At 38.9% G+C, this 19701-nt stretch overlaps 1 protein-coding gene across 1 annotated transcript; it reads right to left on the reverse strand.

Annotated features, from left to right (window-relative positions):
• Window positions 1-629: 629 nt before the first annotated feature.
• On the reverse strand, window positions 630-19252 carry LOC143880626 (uncharacterized). The gene is made up of 3 exons (XM_077383609.1): window positions 18723-19252; window positions 12340-12704; window positions 630-1462 (listed from the first exon to the last, which is right to left on the reverse strand). Exons 1-3 carry the CDS (start codon window positions 19104-19106, stop codon window positions 817-819), a joined length of 1395 nt encoding a protein of 464 aa, XP_077239724.1. The 5' UTR covers window positions 19107-19252; the 3' UTR covers window positions 630-816.
• Window positions 19253-19701: the final 449 nt, after the last annotated feature.

Here is a 19701-nt window from a genome sequence, read left to right on the forward strand (position 1 = left end):
TTCCTAACGTGGGAATTAGAATACTGGGAGGCAATCTGACCATAAACGAATCTCACAGAAAAGACACCCTCCAAGATTCCCATCCAGATACACCGTTTCTTCCCTTGCTTTTTTTTATTAAAAAAGAAAGAAAAAAGAACCTAACATGACTGTAATTAAATCAACCAGATTGATCTTATCACAACAATGCAAACCTACCCTAGGCTGGAATCAAAATCTTGTACTTGAGACTATTAGGGGCAGTTTGGATACACGGATTTTAGAATCCAGCTTTTTAGTTTGAAAACAGTGTAAAAGAGGGTTCATGATCAGGCTGCTGCATGCTGCCATGACAACATTTCTTGGATTTTAAGTAAGAAATCCAGGTTTTAGACATCTCTCCAATCCCCCATCTTGAGATTTCTAAAACCTTGAAACATGGGACGATTTTGGTATCGGAAAGAAGGGCGAGAAATCATAAAACGACGGCTGGTCTCCGTTTTCTCTTGTCTCCCAGCCATGAATGGCATGTGAGATGGAGACACGAGTGCTGTGGAGAGAGAGAGAGAGAGAGAGAGAGGGAGGGGGGGGGGGGGGGTTGGTGGCATTTGTGAACTCATCCCATTTGTGTTTGGTCCGACCGAATACACTTACCAAAATGTAGTTCTCCTACTGCTTGCTATAGAGGAATGTTGATCATAATTTAGCCGTCATTTTACATAGTATAATAAAAGGAGAAAAATATGCATACCTCTAGTCCCTAAGACATGGTGGACATACCCTTCATTCACTGAAGGCCTGCATGAACAAAGGCATCCTCCTCTTGAATCCCAAATCTCAAGACTGCATGGTTTCTTCTTCTTCTACCTCTCTTGGAACTTCATTGAACATGTACTGATTTTGATACTCCATCAAATACTGTGTTGATCTCTTCACGTCAAGAAACAACTGGTACACCCTGCTTATATCTTCCACCTCTACCAGCTTCCCCTTGCGCTTCTGACAAGCCAGTGAGGCTGCCGTTATCAAGTGAATGGCATACCTCAAAGACGTCTCTACACCAACCCGTGTTAATAGATCCTTGGCATCCTCCGACATTTCCACTTCTTCCTCTTGGGACCTGATGTCAAGAATCTTACGGATCTCATCCTTGGTGTAAGGCTGCGTTGAGATGATGAGCAAGCGATCGAGAAAATCGATTGGGATCCCGTGTGGTGATTTGTAATTTGTGCCTCGAATTGTCGTGATTCCTCTATTAGTAGCAACGACTAGGATTGGTGCCATATCGTTCTCTAATGCACGGTTTAGAAAAGAGAAGCATTCAATGTCAAGCATGTGCACCTCGTCAATGAATAGGACACCAGGAACAATTTCAGCCTTCCCTTCCTCCCTCCACTCCGCTACCTTTGTATCAATCTGCTCCCTCACTTCAGCACGAATTTCACCTGTATCGCCAGTGAAGAGAGCTAGAAATCCCTGCGTTCTGAAAATTGAGGTGAATTAGGGCCCGATAAAACAAAGGAAATGTTATCAGCACAACCATAATTTGATATTTGCACAAACCCCAGCTGTCTTTTCTTCTTTAATTGGCTCGTGAGTCGTGAGAGCTTTTGGGAAATGTAATAACTTTTTGACAGCTCTTTAAATACTAAAAGGCGAGATGGGTTGGTGAAAATATCAAATATGGTTGTGCTGATATCATTTCCCTACAAACATGCAAAGAGAAAAATGTAAAATATGGAACTGACACTCATAGAAACACGACATTACATTCTCAGAGACCCATTTTCAGCTGACAAAATATGAGAGAAAAGTTACATTCTAGTGAAACTGTGGTGCACGAGTTTATGAGGACTTTTTTTTTTTTTGAAAATTGACTTTTATTCCCAAAAATAAACCATACAAGTTTATGTGGACTTTAGGCAAGCTTATAAGAACTTTAGGTGTCGGGCATTATAAAAACCAAAGATAAAGCCACATGCATGTCACCATCTGCACATGAAATCATCTAAGCCCAGACCACTAATGGGAACTTGAGCAAATGGGCACCTATTTCGGGTGTGAAGTGTAAATGCACCAATTTGTACACACCCAACAATAGAAACATTTCCTTGTGTATGCAGCCCCGACCTCGAATGCTGGTCATCCATACAGATACAGGCCCTTGATTATCAAAAACAAAAAGCATTTGCTAGTTCACCAGCACTGACTGGTGAACCTTTACAAATTACAAGGCTTTATGAATTATGATGCATGTGAATGTGATATAGATGTAATTAGGAAAGACTAACTTTAGTTGGCCTATTATAGACAAATGAATTAGATTTGTTGTACTGTAAGCTTCTAGGTTTCAGTTTCAGTATGTAATTCAGACATGACAGAAATAGAAACATGTCGGTTTCAGATGAAATTTTCAATGAAAATCCTGTAACATCACGTAAATATATGGAAAATGCAAATGATGGACATTTAAGATTAAATTTCAACAAAGTGTTAGAATAAGAACAAATACACAACAAAAAACCATCACACAAGTAAAAAACCACCCATAATGGTTTAACAACATCAAACACCTAATGACATCCTAATGACAATCGCTATCGCACATGTCTAATAATTCAGTACATATCACATTTAACATTTTAGTCATTTAAATATATGTGTAATACATAAATCACATTTCACATGTAATTCATATAAGAGGTATGTGAAACTCAAGGACGCCCTTGCAAAAAAGGGCAAAAGGGCGACCCCAATGGCTGCACGTGACCAAAGTGCATCTATAATGGCTGCGAGTACTAAATGCACTTTGGTCATGTGCAGCCAATGGGAGCGTCCTTTCATCCGTTTTTAGCAATGGCGCCCCTCAGTTTAGCATTACTCTTCATATAAAAATAATTATGTAATACATACAGGTACAGAATAATACACTAAGGGGCCATTTGGATACACGGATTTTAGAATCGGGGATTTCTTCAAAATTGTAGCTAAGAGCAAGGTTTTAAATTTCGGTTTCGGTACTATTTCGGACCCCACCGAAATCCGAAATTTCAGGCCGGAATTCGGTAATAATTAAAAAACATTATTTAATAAATTTCGAAATTTGTAACAGGTTTTTTTTTTTTTTTAAAAAATTACATGAGTAAAGGGCGAAATCCGGAATTTCGGCAAATTTCAGTTTTAGTCCCTACCGAAATCTGAAATTTAAAACCATCGCTACGAGAGAAGAGAAAGAAGCAGACCAGCCGTCGTTTTTGACTCGTTTTTTACTTCTCGCCCTTCTTTCCGACAGCAAGAGAGTAGTAGATCCTCTCATATTTCCAGGGTTTAGAAATCACAGGATTGAGGAGAGATTTTTAAAACCTAAATTTCTCTCTTAAAATCCAAGAAACATTGTCAGGACAGCATACAGCTGCTTGATCATGAACCCTCTTTTACACTGTTTTCAAACTAAAATCCCGAATTCTAAAATCGGCATATCCAAACGATTGGATTTTAGAATCCGGGATTTCTTCAAAATAGTAGATGAGAGACGAGACGAAGCGAACCAAACGTCGTTTTTTGATTTCTCGCCCTTCTTTCCGTCAGCAAGAGAGTAGCAGATCATCCCATGTTTCCAGGTTTTAGAAATCTCAGTATGGGGGAGAGATTTCTAAACCCTGGAATTCTTACTTAAAATCCAAGAAACACTGTCAGGACCAAGGTTACCAGGAACGCGGTTTGTTCCGGTACGGGGTATGGGAACGGGTACGGGAACGGATACGGGGTACGATGGTAGCCCGATACGCGGTATGATGATGGTAGGCTAAGTTGGTTCGCCATATGGGGTCGCGGGTCGGTTTGGAGCGTTAATCCGGGTTGCTCTGGTGCTCTCTCTCTCTCTCTCTAGTTTAATGTTATGCCATGAGATGCTAAAGCATTGTTAGGGCTTCTCTTAAATATGACGGCCAAGCATATCAATTGGTGGCTTTAGACAGTTTTTGGGAAAGGTAATCACATTTGACAGTTATTTAAAAAAGAGATTAAAACTTGCAGTGCCAATATTAGTTTTGGGAAAGGCAATAACATTTGACAACTGTTTAAAAAAGAGGTTAAAACTAGTAGTGCCAATATCATTATGCTTGTGGTCGGGTTTTTTATTTAGGGTTTTTAAGTGGTTGCATGCCTTCCATGGTTTCCCTTTCCCCTCCTCTCTTGTGCCATTTACAAACCTCCATTTCTCTCTGCAAAAACAAGAAAGCAGGGAAGGAGGTTTTACAATACTGTACATATATTATATTTCTATTTACAGTCTTCAGTGGAAGTTTCTGTCGGAACATCTGTTTCGAGTTAGTCTCTTTACCTCTTCTCAGTTTCTTCTTTTTTTTAGCCACCTATGAGGTATGATTAGATTAAAGTTGGGAATGAGAGTTGTTTTTTTTTGTTCTCTCTCTCTCTCTCTCTCTCTCTCTCTCTCTCTCTCTCTCTCTCTCTCTCTCTCTCTATATATATATATATATATATATATATATATATATATATATATATATATATATCCCCTTTCCTACGGGTCGCCCGGGTCGTCATTTTTGAAGATCCGGGTCAAAAACGAACCACATTTGAGATCGTTGATCCCAGATCGCGTGTCGGAGGGTGGGAGGGCGATCCCGGTAACATTGGTCAGGACAGCATACGGTTTACACTGTTTTTTAAACTAAAACCTGGATTCTAAAATCCACGTATCTAAACGGCCCCTAATGCTCTGTTTGGTTGCTGGGTTTTTTTTGTTCCCAGGATTTATGTGGGTAAAGGTTTAGTGGTCACATCAGCTTTTTCTTGCTGACATCAGCAAAATCTTGTCTTGAAAAGGGTGTTCTCTCTTTCTCTCTCTACCCTCTCTCTCCACTCATCATAATATATTTCTCTAATTAATGCTTGTCCCCTCTTTTGTCTCCTACCTTTACCCACATAAATCCCAGGAAAAAAAAAAAACCCGGCATCCAAACAGAGCATAATGGTTTTAGTTTTCGTATGCGTTTTGATTTCAATACGTGTTTTGGTGAATATGGAAATGGAAACATTTTGGTTGTTTCGCATCGGTTCCGGTGAACATTTAAAACCATGCCTGTCTCTACCTTGTTGGAAATCATACTACTAAAATGTAATACATTAACACAATAAAGAGGTTAAGGCGAAACCGAGCTGAACTGTTAGAAATAACTATATCACAGTTTAAAAATTCCCTTACCATTCGAAAAAGAAAAAGTTTAAAAATTCCCTACGTCAATCGTTGACTCGCCCAAGTGAGATCCTATTACCTTGGCTGAGTTCTCGTAAGAGTCCAAGTTTTGCTTTACCAAGCCAATCAATACTCCTTTAGCTAGTCCGAGGAGACTCTTTTACCATACCCAAGTTCTCATCTGACTTTTAAGTTTTGAAACACTAGACCATATTAGAATTTTGACTTAGCAAAAATTACCACCCCATGAATACCATTCACACACTAAACATTAGCCAATCACTGAAGTGCCATGGCTGTGTCTCCAGAATTACAATGGAGCTCAAGATACTACATAAGGCAATAAAGAAATACTGGCACAACAAACGGCATGACAAATCTACAGATGTTTTCAGTTAACATCATCAGTTAGAGAACTTTCTGGAGTTTCAAAATCAAATCACTTTGATATTCCATTCTTCTCGATCTCAAAAAGTAGGGAATCCTCGGCTGAGCAGTATGAAAACCCACCATCATTTCAGTCATTCAAAACCATGCTATGAAAAATGTTATACATCAAGGTTTGTTTTATAGGCCAAACGAACAGCCCTATCATAACATTCATGAATCTTGATGACAAAATCATATTAACGAGAATGTGTATCTACCATTTGACCTTTTACTTTTGAAACTTTATTCCACTCTCGATGGAGATCTTGGACTGATACAACCCCAACGTTACTTCTCACCAAGGTCCATTTAATAGTTGATGATTAAATCTCTATAATATGCTTCCAGCTTCTTGCGATTTTACCATATAATAATCGCTTGTATGTTCATTCAAAATTCCAACAAGAATCACTCAAGCTGGTATTTCCAAAGCTATTTGACCTTCATTACTAAATGGCCCACTTCGCCGTGTGCTAAAGAGTCTAATGATGTTGGGAGAACCCATTTCAATTTGAAATATTGTAGGCTAGAATTCCAAAACCACTTAGTTTCCTTGTAATGGATAAATAGATGGTTGGCTGATTCCCACACTTTTCCACACAAGAAACATATGTTACCTAGTCCAAGCCTCTTTCTTTTGAGCATGTAACAAGTGTTAATCTCGTTTGCACTAACACAATGCCTCCACTCCTTGAGAAATAAGTGCCCCCAACATCCTCACCCATAGCAATGGAGCTACCGCTTCTCCAAATAGGAACCTTGAGAATGCTGAAATGAGAACATACCTTGACAATCCTGATGAAGACTTGCTGTAGATCCCTTAAAAATTGCAAAATTTTAGCAAAAACAGCCAAGAACAGGAAATTGAGTATAGGAACTGCTCAAGAACCATCCAAAACAGCAATTACAGCGCAAAAACAGAGTATTAGGAGCAATAAGATGAAATTGAGCTGAGAATTGATGAAAACAGTAAGTAAAGAAGATCAAGAACAGAAAATAAAAGAAACTGAAATTTTATTTAGATTTTAATAGGAAAGAGCAATAAGATAGCTAGGCAATGAACCCATGCCAAGAAGAAGAGATGGAAGGCCTTCGATGTGCAGGAATTCCTCTCAAAGCTAGGGTTTACAATCTCTTTTTTCAAAATCAGCTAAAATCATCAAATGTCCCCAAATGAGAGAGACTCTCCTCTATTTATAGGCAATTCCCTCCCTTACAATCAAATCTCACTACAAGGCCCCTCAAACACTCACTAATTACAAGTATACCTCTACTATAATGACACCTACAAAACATGGAAATTACAACTAACGTCACTTAGGCTTATTACGATTATGAGCTCACACACTATCCTCACTATAATAGGTCTGATTACACTTAAGCCAGGACTTGGTCTACATTAGATCCCAATCCCAAACTCTTGCTCAAACTCAAAAAGAAATGTGGACCTCCTCGTGAGATTAAAGAAGATTTCTGACTCTATTTAGTCATATTTAAGTTCTTCTTTGCAGACCCAATTACATAGTATCCTACCCCCAACTCTCTTAAAATTTAATTACCACTCACATGTAACCTACAGAAGGCACGACAAAAGGGCCAGTTAACCACCATAAATTTTCCAAGACCTAATTCCCTCAATAGTTGAGGGAGTGCGAGAAGCGATGCTGGAAGCGAGGGATTTAGAAAAGAGAAAGTGTGGGAAGCGAAAAAAGTTCTAAAGAAAGTAAAGAGAAAATGTGTAGGAAGTGTCATTGAAAGTCAACATGAAGCATGTAAGAAGCCTCATTGGAAGTGAACTAGAAGTACATAGCAAAAGTAGGATTATAGTAGGCTAGGGAGGACGGGTTATATTAAGGATTACAAGTAGAAAAAAAAAGGATTTCACAATTAGAATCTTAGAAGCAGGAAACTTCCTCATGGGTGCCGCTCCCATGATTGAACAGCGATTCGACGCATCTTAGGATGGGAACCGCTCCCATGGAGCTCCCGAAGATACAGGTTCCGCTCCCACGGCACTCCCAACCTGCTCTTATAACACCATCAATCCCACTACCACCAACTTCTTGTATCAAAATCCTCCAACTCTTCAAAGTACTTCACTGGAGCAAGCCTAAAGGCCTCTGCAGAAGGCACGAGGAAAAAGGGCACAAAAATGAAGATGGTTAGAAATGATTACTTTCTTACGTACTTAAAATTTAACAAATGTATATAAAGATGGTTAAAAAATACTATTTTTTGTAGTACATAAATTTTGAAAAACGTATAAAGAAAATATTACATAAATGCTTCCACGGTGCTCCCAACCGTAGACTCCTCTTGACCCCGACGCTTCCCCCGCCCCGCTTCGTGCTTCTAACTAAGATTAGAATTATAAATTTTAGGAATCTATAGTTTCACATATTTTATTCATGTAATTAAACGTTAAGTTTTTCAAAAAAGATCGACCTACCTTTCATTTGAAACTTAAAATGTGTTTTCAAGTTTTAAATGAACTCTTTTTCTAAATACGCTCCTTCAACATTATTAAAAGGAGAAAATATACTTTTAGGAAGAAATAATCACCTAAACAGGAAGCATACTCTTAATTACGAAAAAATGCATAGGAAGCGTTTGGGAAGAGTGCTTTCCCAAAAGTAGGTAAGCGAGAAGAACTTAGCTTCCGAAGCGAGTTTTGGGGAAGCGAGCTTCCCATCCAACTAGGAAGTTTCCGGTAACTATCCTTCCCACCCTGTATTTGATAACTGGATTAAACTCAACTTTCACTTAAAAATTTGAATAGCATTATTTTTGCAACTATAATCCCAATTTTAATGTCTCAAACCTTGTTACTATTCTCCCTCTCTTCACATAAGAAACTACTTTGTAACCACGACTTCCACCCCACCATTCAAAAAAGAAAAAAACTACCACTATCACCCCTAGAATCTTGGGTAGTGACATAAAATACACAGTTGATTAAAGAAGCTTTAATGAGTGTTTTTCTCTTCCAAGGGGAAGTAGCTCTTCTTTCACGAAGGTAACATTTTCAAATTCTCTCCACCACTAATTCCCACGATGACTTGGCTGTGTTTTCTAGCTACAATGGTAAGATGGAGAGCTTTGGGGATTATCAACCTTACACCCTGTTATTCCAACCAACACATTTGTCCTACTAGTTTCTACATTTCTACCCACCAACAAACTTCAACTTCTCCCAGATTCACTCTAAGCCTAGACTCTACGTCAAACCTTCTCAATTCTCCCCTCAAGTATCTAACATGTCAAATAATCTTCAACTTTCTGATTTGTTTCATGCTATCCCACAGATGTACTAGTGTATCATCACAAACTATAAGCGTGAAATTAGAGTAATAGAACTTTTCACTAAAGAAACCCTTTAGAAAATCCCTAACTACCACTAGTTTAGTCATTTTGTTTGTCTCCTCACCAAAGTAACAATGGAGATGGTGTGTCACCATGTCAAAGCCTTCTTTGAACTTGTGAAGAAACATGTAGGGCTTCCATTGAATGAGATCAAGAAACTTGCAATCAAAATATAAACATCAACCAATGTTACCTGGAACAAGGGCGGCTCTAATACGTGGTATCAGACCAAGACAGCAGTAAAATACTTGTACATGGTACAATAAGGCTATTTGGGTATCTAATCCAATAAGCAATACGCTGGGACATTATTGTTTGGGTTTCTCCATTATATAATATATTATTCTATAAGGGTTTTGATTTAGAGGATGTTCTTTATGAAGTCTTATTGTCACTGTTTTTTAAAATATTTTCCTAAAAGTAAAAAGGCTAAAATCTGTAGCTTATGACCCACGAAAGTGAGCCTTAGCATGACATTTTTGGCGGTCCGAAACGAAAAATGACCCACGAATAGGATCAAGGGATCCGAATTGCCAAACACGACAGATTAGCATTTTGTGAGCCACCTTAACATTTCCCCACAACCAATCCTCATCCTCAAGCAGTTCAAAATCCAGTTCACATAGTCATAAGCCTTATTCATATACACCCTGCATAGATTCCCCTTTTATATTTCTTGAATCTAAGCCTTCAGAGGCCAAGGAAAGTCTGTCCAGGATAAGCCCCGCCCCACCCCACCCCACGCCAGGGGGCGCCACCCACGCACCCACGCACAAAACCACCAAAACCCCAACACCCTAGAAAGGCACATTGAGAATGAAACTATCTAATCCAAAGCAATTATGAACCCTCACCCATCCAATAAAACTTTAGCTCCGAATTCCTATAAGTTATAAACTAAACTTAAGAGGTCAAAAACCTCCCAAGTCCACAACCCAATGTCTCTGAAGGACCAATTTTGTCAGTAAATACGCCCACATGCTCTTGAGCCCCGAAAGGGCACATCTTGCGGCCATTAATGAGCTTGATGGAGAGATTTCGATTAAACTCTCCTTGTTTTCTCCAAAGAGCCCCATGCAAGCTACAAGTAAACCGATGGTCCTCAATAACCATCCTTCTAGCGTGAAGGCCCACAAAGAAAAAAGGAAAGGAGAAAGAGAATTTAGAAAGTAATGAAAAGGGAGAAAAGTACCCAAAGAATCCAACTTAGGGATCTTGGAATCCACCTAGAAAATCATGCCATGACTCCACATAGCAAAACAGGGCTGAAAGTTCTATTCTTTATTTCTCAATTTCATAATCACAATGTTTACAAGATAAAACCTAAAGGAAAACTAAAAAGAGTCCTACTAGAACTAAAGCTTTAATCTATCAGAGACCCTCTTAAATTTAAGCGACTTGAGTGATTTAGATGGGAAAAGACTCAACTACCCATATAGACTTAAAATCCTTAATTAAAGCCCTATAACTAAAAGAAAAAATGCATCTTAACACTCATGATGGACCCCTCTAGCCTAAATAATTTAGTCTTGAATCTGATAAAGGATGGTCCCCAATCATTAGGTGTGTTTGGCCCTTGGCTCAGTCTTGTTGAATGGTCTCTTCTCCCTAACTACAAGAGTCTTCCCCTAGCACTCTCTTTGGTGTCTCAAATCAGCCTTTTGCACTCTCCACGGAACCTTAGATAGGCCTTTGACAGTTGGGCTGAATTGGCTAGCATAAAACTCGGAGGGACACCGAGAGTTTCGTGCACCCAGGGGGGGGGGGGGGGGCATGTAACACATGTTTAATATGTGCACCTCGGACTATGTCAGATGACTCCTTGCATCCTCCACCACTCAAAAACAAAAAGAGAAAGATCAGAACTTTGTGGCTTGCGCTCTTGAGTGCAAAGTGCATCTGAAGCGCCCTTGCACCCACATCATGCACACACATAGAGGCAAGGCAAGGCAAACCAAGCCATTTGAGTTGGCAATGCATACAGAAGAAGGAAGCAATTCTTTATATCCACAAGAAACATGTTCAGTTTACAATGTGGGACTAAACCCAAGAAATGTAAAATCCAACAATTCTTAAATATGGAATATTACAAGGAAAACCCCAAGTGCCATTTGAAAAACCAACGAAGACAATGGGCGATTAGAGAAATATTTCCTTTATAAAAAGAAAAAAATTTAAAGTTAGAAGAAACGTAAAAATTCTTACAACAAAAAAAAAACCCAACATGAAGTTCTAGACACACACACACTGTGTGTGTAGTCATTCCAAGACTCATTTTCATAGCACAAAGTACAATAAGTTAAGGTGAAGCATACTGTTAGCAGTGAACAAGAGCCACAAAAAATTCCTCGCATTAATAAAATTTACAAAACACCCTCAAGAAGTCGACATGGTGAACATTCTTTTATCCAAGACTCATCACAGAATGTGTATCTCTATATTTGATAATTGATACAGCGCGGGAAAATGGTTGATTATGAGTTCCGAGGAGTGTATCAAAGAGGACAAACCTGGTAAGAATACCAAAATATCATTTGAAATAATGAAAAAATCCAAAAGTCCGATGATTATAAGGTAATGTTATTTACAGTACCAGCAACTGGGCGATGGTCCAAAAGATGGTTCTGGTCTTCTAGAGGTACAAAGACGGGGATTTCATTTTTAAAGAATCTATCATGTGCTACATATTCACAAACATAAAAAACAACAAAATGAGTAGCTGATGATGTCCCAAAACATTGATTAGGTCATGTAGTAACATTTGATTAGGCCATGTATCAACAGATTTTGAAGCATTTATTTCAAAAGATACAGTAGCTTATTGTCTCTAAACTGAGAATTCAGACACAAACCAAGAAACAAGAAAGCAATCACTAATACCAAAACCCACAAAAACAAAACACAATTCTCTGATCATCATCTATAAGCTACAGTCTAAAGAGGGAAAAAAATAAGAAATTGAAATGGACAGACACAAATATCAGGAGGGCGAAAAGAATTGAAGCTGAAAATTAAGAAACAAAGTGTGAAACAACCAATTACTCCAAAAGCTTAAACTATTAGAGTTGGTGTTATTTGATCATTTATAGTTAACACTCCCCCTCACATGTGGCCCCTCATTTTTGGGTTGGTGGCACATGTGGCTCCTCTTTTGGGTTGGCCGTAAATGTGGATTTTTAATATCAAGGAGTTGTTGGGTTTTGAAACCAAGACCTGCCGTGAGGCAATAGCTCTATACAATGTTAAATAATCAATTACTCCAAAACCTTAAGCTATTAGAGCTGGTGTTATTTAATAATTTATAATTCAACACACGCGCAGAGAGAGACAGGTAGAGAGCAACCGCAAACCTGCTGTTGATAACATCAATCTCATGGAGGGTGACGCAGTGCACGACCTCCTTCCTCTTCTGCAACTCCCCATCCGGGCACTGTACGAATTTGGTCTGCGGCCCCACCGCGTCATAGTCCCTCGACCTCGCAAAGGACCGCCCTAACTTAGTGATCTTCCCAGACGCCTTATCAATGACAATAACATCCCCACTCTGAGCCTTCTCCTTCCCCAACGCCTCAATCATCTTCGCGCCTAGGTCATAAACAGTCTCCATCTCCGTCGTCTTCAGTGTCAGTTTTCCGGTCTTGGACGCGGCTCCGGTAACGGCCGGCCGGTCAATTTGGAGCTCCACAACTTCACCTTCGATTACTTCAGTTTCTTCCTGTTGTTGGTAGAGTATGAAAATCAGTACTTTTAGGATTCATAACATACAGCAGATATGTGAGGGTAAAATATACAGCAGATGAAAATGTAATTGTTGGAAATTTTAAATACTTTTAAATTGAAAAGTCAAAGATGCTTTTTCTTTGTGTTTAAAATTTAGAGGGAAAGAATCAAAATTTGGTTTCCCTCTTATTTCAAAAGCTAGTGACTTTTGAGTACTAATTGGGGACATGAACCTAAAAACTTGGAGTGTGTGTGCTTGTTGTGTTCTCTAAACCAAAGGCAAAATAATAGTCCCACATTGCTTTGGAAGAAAATGCTTTTCATCCATATAAGATGGAGAGTTGGAGAAAGGCTTGGGCCTTTAAGGGGCTTTAGAATTTGTTGGATCCTTGGGTTTTATATGAACACAAGCCCATGTGTAAAAACACGCGCGCGCGCCAGACCGTGGCCGTGGCCCATGGTCCTAGGTCCGGGTTTAAATGAAAAGGTCCTTTTTAGTGCTCAAAACAGAGTGCAAAACTATTTCATCTCCAACGGTCACAAATGTGATTGTTGGAAGAGAAACGTTCAAGGCTCTTAATGGTGGCTTTTCTCAACATTAATACCGATGAATGGTGGCTCTTTCCAACAGACACTTTGATGTCTATAAAAGGGAGAAGAGAACACGTTTTGGGAAGGGCTTAGATTTTGGGACAGACATTTGGGGTGGCTTTGCTAACAGGAAAAGACATAGACTTTGACAGAAAAAAGGATTCTGTTTTTTCTGGTTTTGCTTCGTCTCCTTCCATTCGTTCCATTCGTTCCTTCCGTGTCTGAGCACAGTTCTAAGGTGATTCTGGGTGGACCAGTCAGCGAGTGCACGTGGACTGGAGCCATATTTGGTTGTTTTATCTTGGAGCGTCGATTCGCGGATCCCGGCTACAACGGTAGGGGACGGATACGATTCTTAAGGAGAGTGACCATGTGGCACAACTCAGTCTTCTCTCTTCGAATCTGATTTTTTCTAAACGGTTTTCATCAAAAGTGATGAGTGCAATCTGATTTCCATGTTTTATTTCAATTATGGTTTGATTTACAGTACATGGATTTTTGGCTTCAAGTTGCACTATTATGAGGACGAGTAATATGTTTTCGGTTCAAGTAACCTGTTTTGGTTTCGAAAACTTGTTTTGACTTAAACTTTCTGTTTTGGGTTCGACTAAGCCATATCCGTCCATTTTCTTCATTAATTGTTTATGAGATTTGTAGAAATCTGATCCGTCCATTTTATCCAACAATCTTACGAATCATAATATCTGGGCTTCTTAAGATATGGATTTTTCCAACAGCCTTAAGAATCGTATTATATCAGATTTACTACTTTTCTTATAAGGATCAGAGTTGTACTGAAAAAATCCAATCTTGGTGCAAACGAAATCAAAAGATATGTTCAGATTTCTCAAAAGAAAATAGAACTTTTTAATGATTTTTAGCCAGATTTTATGATGTTGATTGTTGATCCATTTCTGTTTGTTCTTAGAAACATGAACAATTCCATAATTTATTTTAATTACAGTTTTAGAATTTCACATGCTTGGTTGATATTCATATGAGATGTTGTTTTCATCCTTTAGTTACAACTCTCTTGATGTTTGGAACTGAAATTAATGGATCACATGGATGGGGTTTGTGAAACACTTTGTTTTTAAATTAGTGTAAAAACCCATCTCTTATTTGGTTGGACAAATTAAAAGGTTAAGTACCTTAGGACCCAATATTGTTATTGGCACCCAAACTAATAGATTATACTTGTTTGGCCTTGATGATGGATTTCCTTATTGTATCTTTACACAACTGCCTCAACATGTTAAATTTCTGTTTTTAAGAAATTTTGATGGTTTGTTGATAAAAGAAAAGGGAATTCATGGCTGATCATCATAGGAGCTGTGGACCGTATGTGGTGGCTCATAAAATCAATAGCCTATGTTTGATATCAACACCTATTTACTTAGTTAAATATTTTGACACCTATTTCTTTTGATAATGGTACATGGGTCAAAAATGATGCTTGTTAAGTGCTTGCTAAAATGCCTTTAATGGTGCATTTGGTTACCGGAATTTTTTTGGTTCTTGGGATTTCTGTGGAACAAAAAACTCCCTGGGAGATTGGTGGAAAAAAACTCTCTGGAAGTATCCCGATAAAATAAAAATCCCATGTTTGGTTGACCGGACTATGGTGGGAAAAAAATGCTTTGTTTGGTTGCTTGAACTGTTGGGAAGAAACAAATTTTTCTGCAAGCTTTTTTTGGTTCCTGGGAGTATTTTTTTCCAGGGTGGGGTTTCTTGCGGGGTTATTTTGGTTCCTGGGATTATTTTGGGCCCAGCAACCAAACGTGGGTTTCCTGCGGAAATTCCACAAAAGTCCCAAGAACCAAAAAAATTCTGGCAACCAAACGGACCATAAGAGATAAGCATGTCTTGTTGAATGCTTGCAAATGAATCTAATGGCAATATGAGTAATGATTCATTTTTTAATGAGAAAAATTCTGCATTACTTGAATGGGAATGATACATAGTTCATACCCAATCAAAATTTAAAGTTCTTGTTCTTGTTAAAGAACTTGGTGTGTTGCCATCATATATGGGAAATGATGTTTTATGTGTACCATGGCATGAGAACTCTAATAGGCAAATTAGGTTTGGCATTACCCAAACTAGTTCATTCTATCTAAAGAAGAATTGATGAATTTCATTCACATATAATAGATGTTAAAATTAAAATGCCATTCTTCTTTTCTGTATTATTTTGAAAAATAAGTAGATTTGGCATATTGGAACACAATTTGAACATTATATGCATTATGTGCCTATTGGATACATATTCTGCGGATTGCAGAAAGTAAATCCATAAAAATATTTATATAAAAATTGGACAATTGAATGTAATTGCATATGTAATTATGCATGTATTGTATGGACATAACTCTAAATTCTTGGTTGGGAGGCTAACCATAATTTTTGGAGTATGGAGGCTTAAAATGTAAATGCCACGTACTCACTTATGGTTTGTTGCATGATAGTTACATGTGTATATCAGATTGGGATGGATAGTACCCAGTAACTCAGAATTGAGAGGTAATTGTTCAAATTGTAGGGGTCCTGTTAAAGAAGGCTAAGTTGTGCTAATTGGATCTCTAATTAAGAGATTCCAGGTATACCAGTAGGTACTTATTCATCTTAAATGGTGGAGCGATTTCATGAGAATCGATTAAACAAATGTGTTGTAAAAGCCCCACTATGATAGCAAGATTATAGTCTTATCCTAGCAGGAGGTGGAGCCAAATGGATCAAGTTATGTTTTTATGGCAGATGGGCTGTTATGGCCAAGACCGGTTCCCTCGGTATTTTTACATAGTGACTGCAAAAAATGCTTTAGCCAAGGCCAAATGTAAGACCTTAAATGGCAAAATGGGCACGTTTGCCTAAGGCATAAGTTGGTAAAGCAGATGAGGGAATAATTGCACTCGACTTTGTAAAGCCGAAGAGGAGTCTGCAGATCCTCTAGTAAAGCCACATAAAGTGGTGTATAAGGCATCGGAAAGGAATGGGGTTAAAGCCTGAGGCATTAACCATTAGTAATGGACACCCAACCTATGTGAAAGGAATTAAGTTCAATGGATACTAACAAGTCACCGGATGGTTTGTTAACACTATCACCCCCTACTCCTAGATGCAAAATGTTGAAAGATAGGGTTCACTGCAAATATGGTAGGATGAGTTTGAGACTCTTAATCAGTTCATAACCTGAATTGAGTGGTGTGTTACTTGCATTGCACACTTGATGACTGACCTAAGTGAACGTGGAGGTGAGGCCGCTTCCTATGAGAATTTAACGGGTAATTCTCTAGAACATCCATGAGAACTAAGAGGAGAACAAGGCCAAAATATTACATTACTGTGAATGAATCACCAAGGAATCAAAGGTAGGGAGTGAGTAACGGGTTAGCCAGTTACACCTACGAGGAAAGGTTGAAGGAGTCTAACTCTACCCGTACTCGGTAACGTAAACTGTTTATCCTAAATATCAGTTGAAGTCTAAAAGACACCGGTATAAATCCACTATATTTTTCTAAGTGCTCAGATACTTCCGTTTTCAAACTCCAACTGTATTTTGAATCTTGTGGGGGATTGTTGGAAATTTTAAATACTTATAAATTGAAAAGTCAAAGATGCTTTTTCTCTGTGTTTAAAATTTAGAGGAAAATATTTAAAATTTGTTTTCCCTCTTATTTCAAAAGCTAGTAACTTTTGAGTTCTTTTTTAGAGACTTGAACCGAAAACCTTGCAGTGTGTGTGCTTGTTATGTTCTCTAAACCAAAGGCAAAATAATAGTCCCGCATTGCTTTAGAAGAAAATGCTTCTCATCCATATAAGATGGAGAGTTGGAGAAAAGCTTGGGCCTTCAAGGGGCTTTAGAATTTGTTGGATCCTTGGGTTTTATACGAACACAAGCCCATGTGTAAAACACGCGCGCGCGCGCCGGGCCGTGGCCGTGGCCCGTGGTCCGAGGTCCGGGTTTGGGTTTAAATGAAAAGGTTCTTTTTAGTGCCCAAAACAATTTTCATTTTTTCCCCCACATTTTTGTTAAGAACACCCCTATTAATTGCTAAAACGTTTTTTATATTAACACCCCCAAACGGTTGTGATAATAAAACCCATTAAAGTGCAAAACAGTTTCATCTCCAACGGTCACAAATGTGATTGTTGGAAGAGAAACGTTCAAGGCTCTTAATGGTGGCTTTTCTCAACATTAATACCCATAAATACATTAATACCCATAAATGGTGACTCTTTCCAACAGACACTTTGGTGTCTATAAAAGGGAGAAGAGAACACATTTTGGGTAGGGCTTAGATTTTGGGACATGTTTTGGGTGGCTTTTGCTAACAGGAAAAGACAGACTTTGACAAAAAAAGGGTTCTGTTTTTCTGTTTTTGCTTCGTCTCCTTCCATCTGTTACTTCCGTGTCTAAGCACAGTTCTAAGGTAGTTCTGGGTAGACCAATCAGCGAGTGCACGTGGACTGGAGCCATATTTTGCTGTTTTATCTTGGAGCGTCGATTCGCGGATCCCGACTGCAACGGTAGGGGCTGGATACGATTCTTAACGAGAGTGACCATGTGGCACGACTTAGCCTTCTCTCTTCGAATCTCTTTTTTCCAAACGGTTTTCATCAAAAGACATAAGTGCAATCTGATTTCCATGTTTTATTCCAATTATAGTTTAATTTACAGTACATGGATTTTTGGCTTCAAGTTGCACTATTATGAGGTCGAGTAACATGTTTTCGATTCAAGTAACCTGTTTTGGTTTTAACAACTTGTTTTGACTTCAACTTTCTGTTTTGGGTTTGACTAAGCCATATATCATTTCTTCATTATTTGTTTATGAGATTTGTAGAAATCTGATCCGTCCATTTTATCCAACAATCATAAGAATCATAATATTTGGGCTCTTAAGATATGGATTTTTCCAACAATAATCAACAGTAGCAGTAATCTTGCATTGCATGAATGAACTGTAAATAAAACACCACTTTCTAATGTGGGACTAAAGAAACTAAGTTCAAAAGATATGTAGTTTTAAATTACAATTTTAACTAATAAGAAAAGGGAAATGATAAATGCGCCCCTTTTCATCACTTGGGACACCCAGCAGCAGGGTATCAACGACTGCAGATGGGCTGATGTAAGGATTCAACAGATTTGATAGCCACGTACACCGCAGAGTTGGGTGTCCCATGTGATGAAAAGGGGCCCATTTATCATTTCCCTAAGAAAAGGCTAATGACTTTGGCACTAACATGTTTTGATAATTGCACTAACCCATCTTGTCTTTTATGTTTTAAACAATTGTCCGAGGTTATTAAAGTTCCCAAAAAGCGCTTAGACTCCAATTAAAAAAAAAGACAAGCTTAGTTTGTGAAATCATTAAAACATGGCAGTGTCAATATCAGTAGCCTAAGAAAAGACTACCTTGATTCGAACTCCAATAGCTTTGCGAAAGGCTTGCATTAGGGCTTCGGTTTTGGACATTTCAAGGGAGAAGAGTTCGGATCCTGCCATCATAGCGAAGGGGGTTTCTTGGCCAAGGGATTTAGCCATGCCCATTGCTATGGCGGTTTTTCCGGTGCCGGGCTGGCCTGCGAGGAGGACGGCACGGCCCGCGATTTTGCCGTCTTTGATCATTTGGAGGATGATTCCGGCGGCTTTCCGGGCGGAGGTCTGGCCCACCATACCTTCGGAGGTGGAACGTGGTTCTAGGGTTGAGTCTAACCCTAACCCTCGGATGTGGGAGTGGGCCCCGATTCGCTCTATTCGGGTTAGGTCTCTTGTTTCTGATAGTTTTAGCTCTGCCATTGTTGACGAACTAGAGAGAGAGAGAGAGAGAGAGAGAGACGGAGTTTCTACTCTGCGAGTGGGGAGACGGCAAAAGGAGAGACGAGCTCTTAAAAGAACAGCGGTTGCGCAATAGTAAGGTAGAACAGCGGCTGTCTTTGAGATTTTATATGATGTGTGGCCAAATAAACCTGTATTTTTTATACGCCTACTCGGATGACTGTCATCAGGACTGTCAATCGGGATGGGCAAGCTCGAAGCCCACCCGTTCGGCCCGCTAAAAGCCCGCCCATAATTAAAATGAGAACAAGCCAAACCAAGCTTGGTCAAAAGTTAAAGCCTGAACTCTAATTTGGCTTGGTCAAAAGTTGAAGCCCGAACTTTAATTTGGGTTGAGCTTGATCAAGGGTCGTCCAGTCCGTTATAGACCCGAGCCCGATAATATATTTACTATATAATTTACTATGCTAAATTTTAGACTTATCTTATGTCTGCTTTTGACTGGTGGATTGCTTCAATTTAAATGATGATTGGTTCAACATCCATTACCAGTATGGTTGTATACCTTATTCTATGTTCCTCTTTATGATATTAAATGGTTTTCTAGTTCAACACT

The sequence above is a fragment of the Tasmannia lanceolata genome, unplaced genomic scaffold (assembly GCF_043159265.1).
Source record: "Tasmannia lanceolata isolate RefF3 unplaced genomic scaffold, GAP_Taslan_0.1 ptg000002l, whole genome shotgun sequence".
In the NCBI taxonomy this organism is placed as follows: Eukaryota; Viridiplantae; Streptophyta; class Magnoliopsida; order Canellales; family Winteraceae; genus Tasmannia; species Tasmannia lanceolata.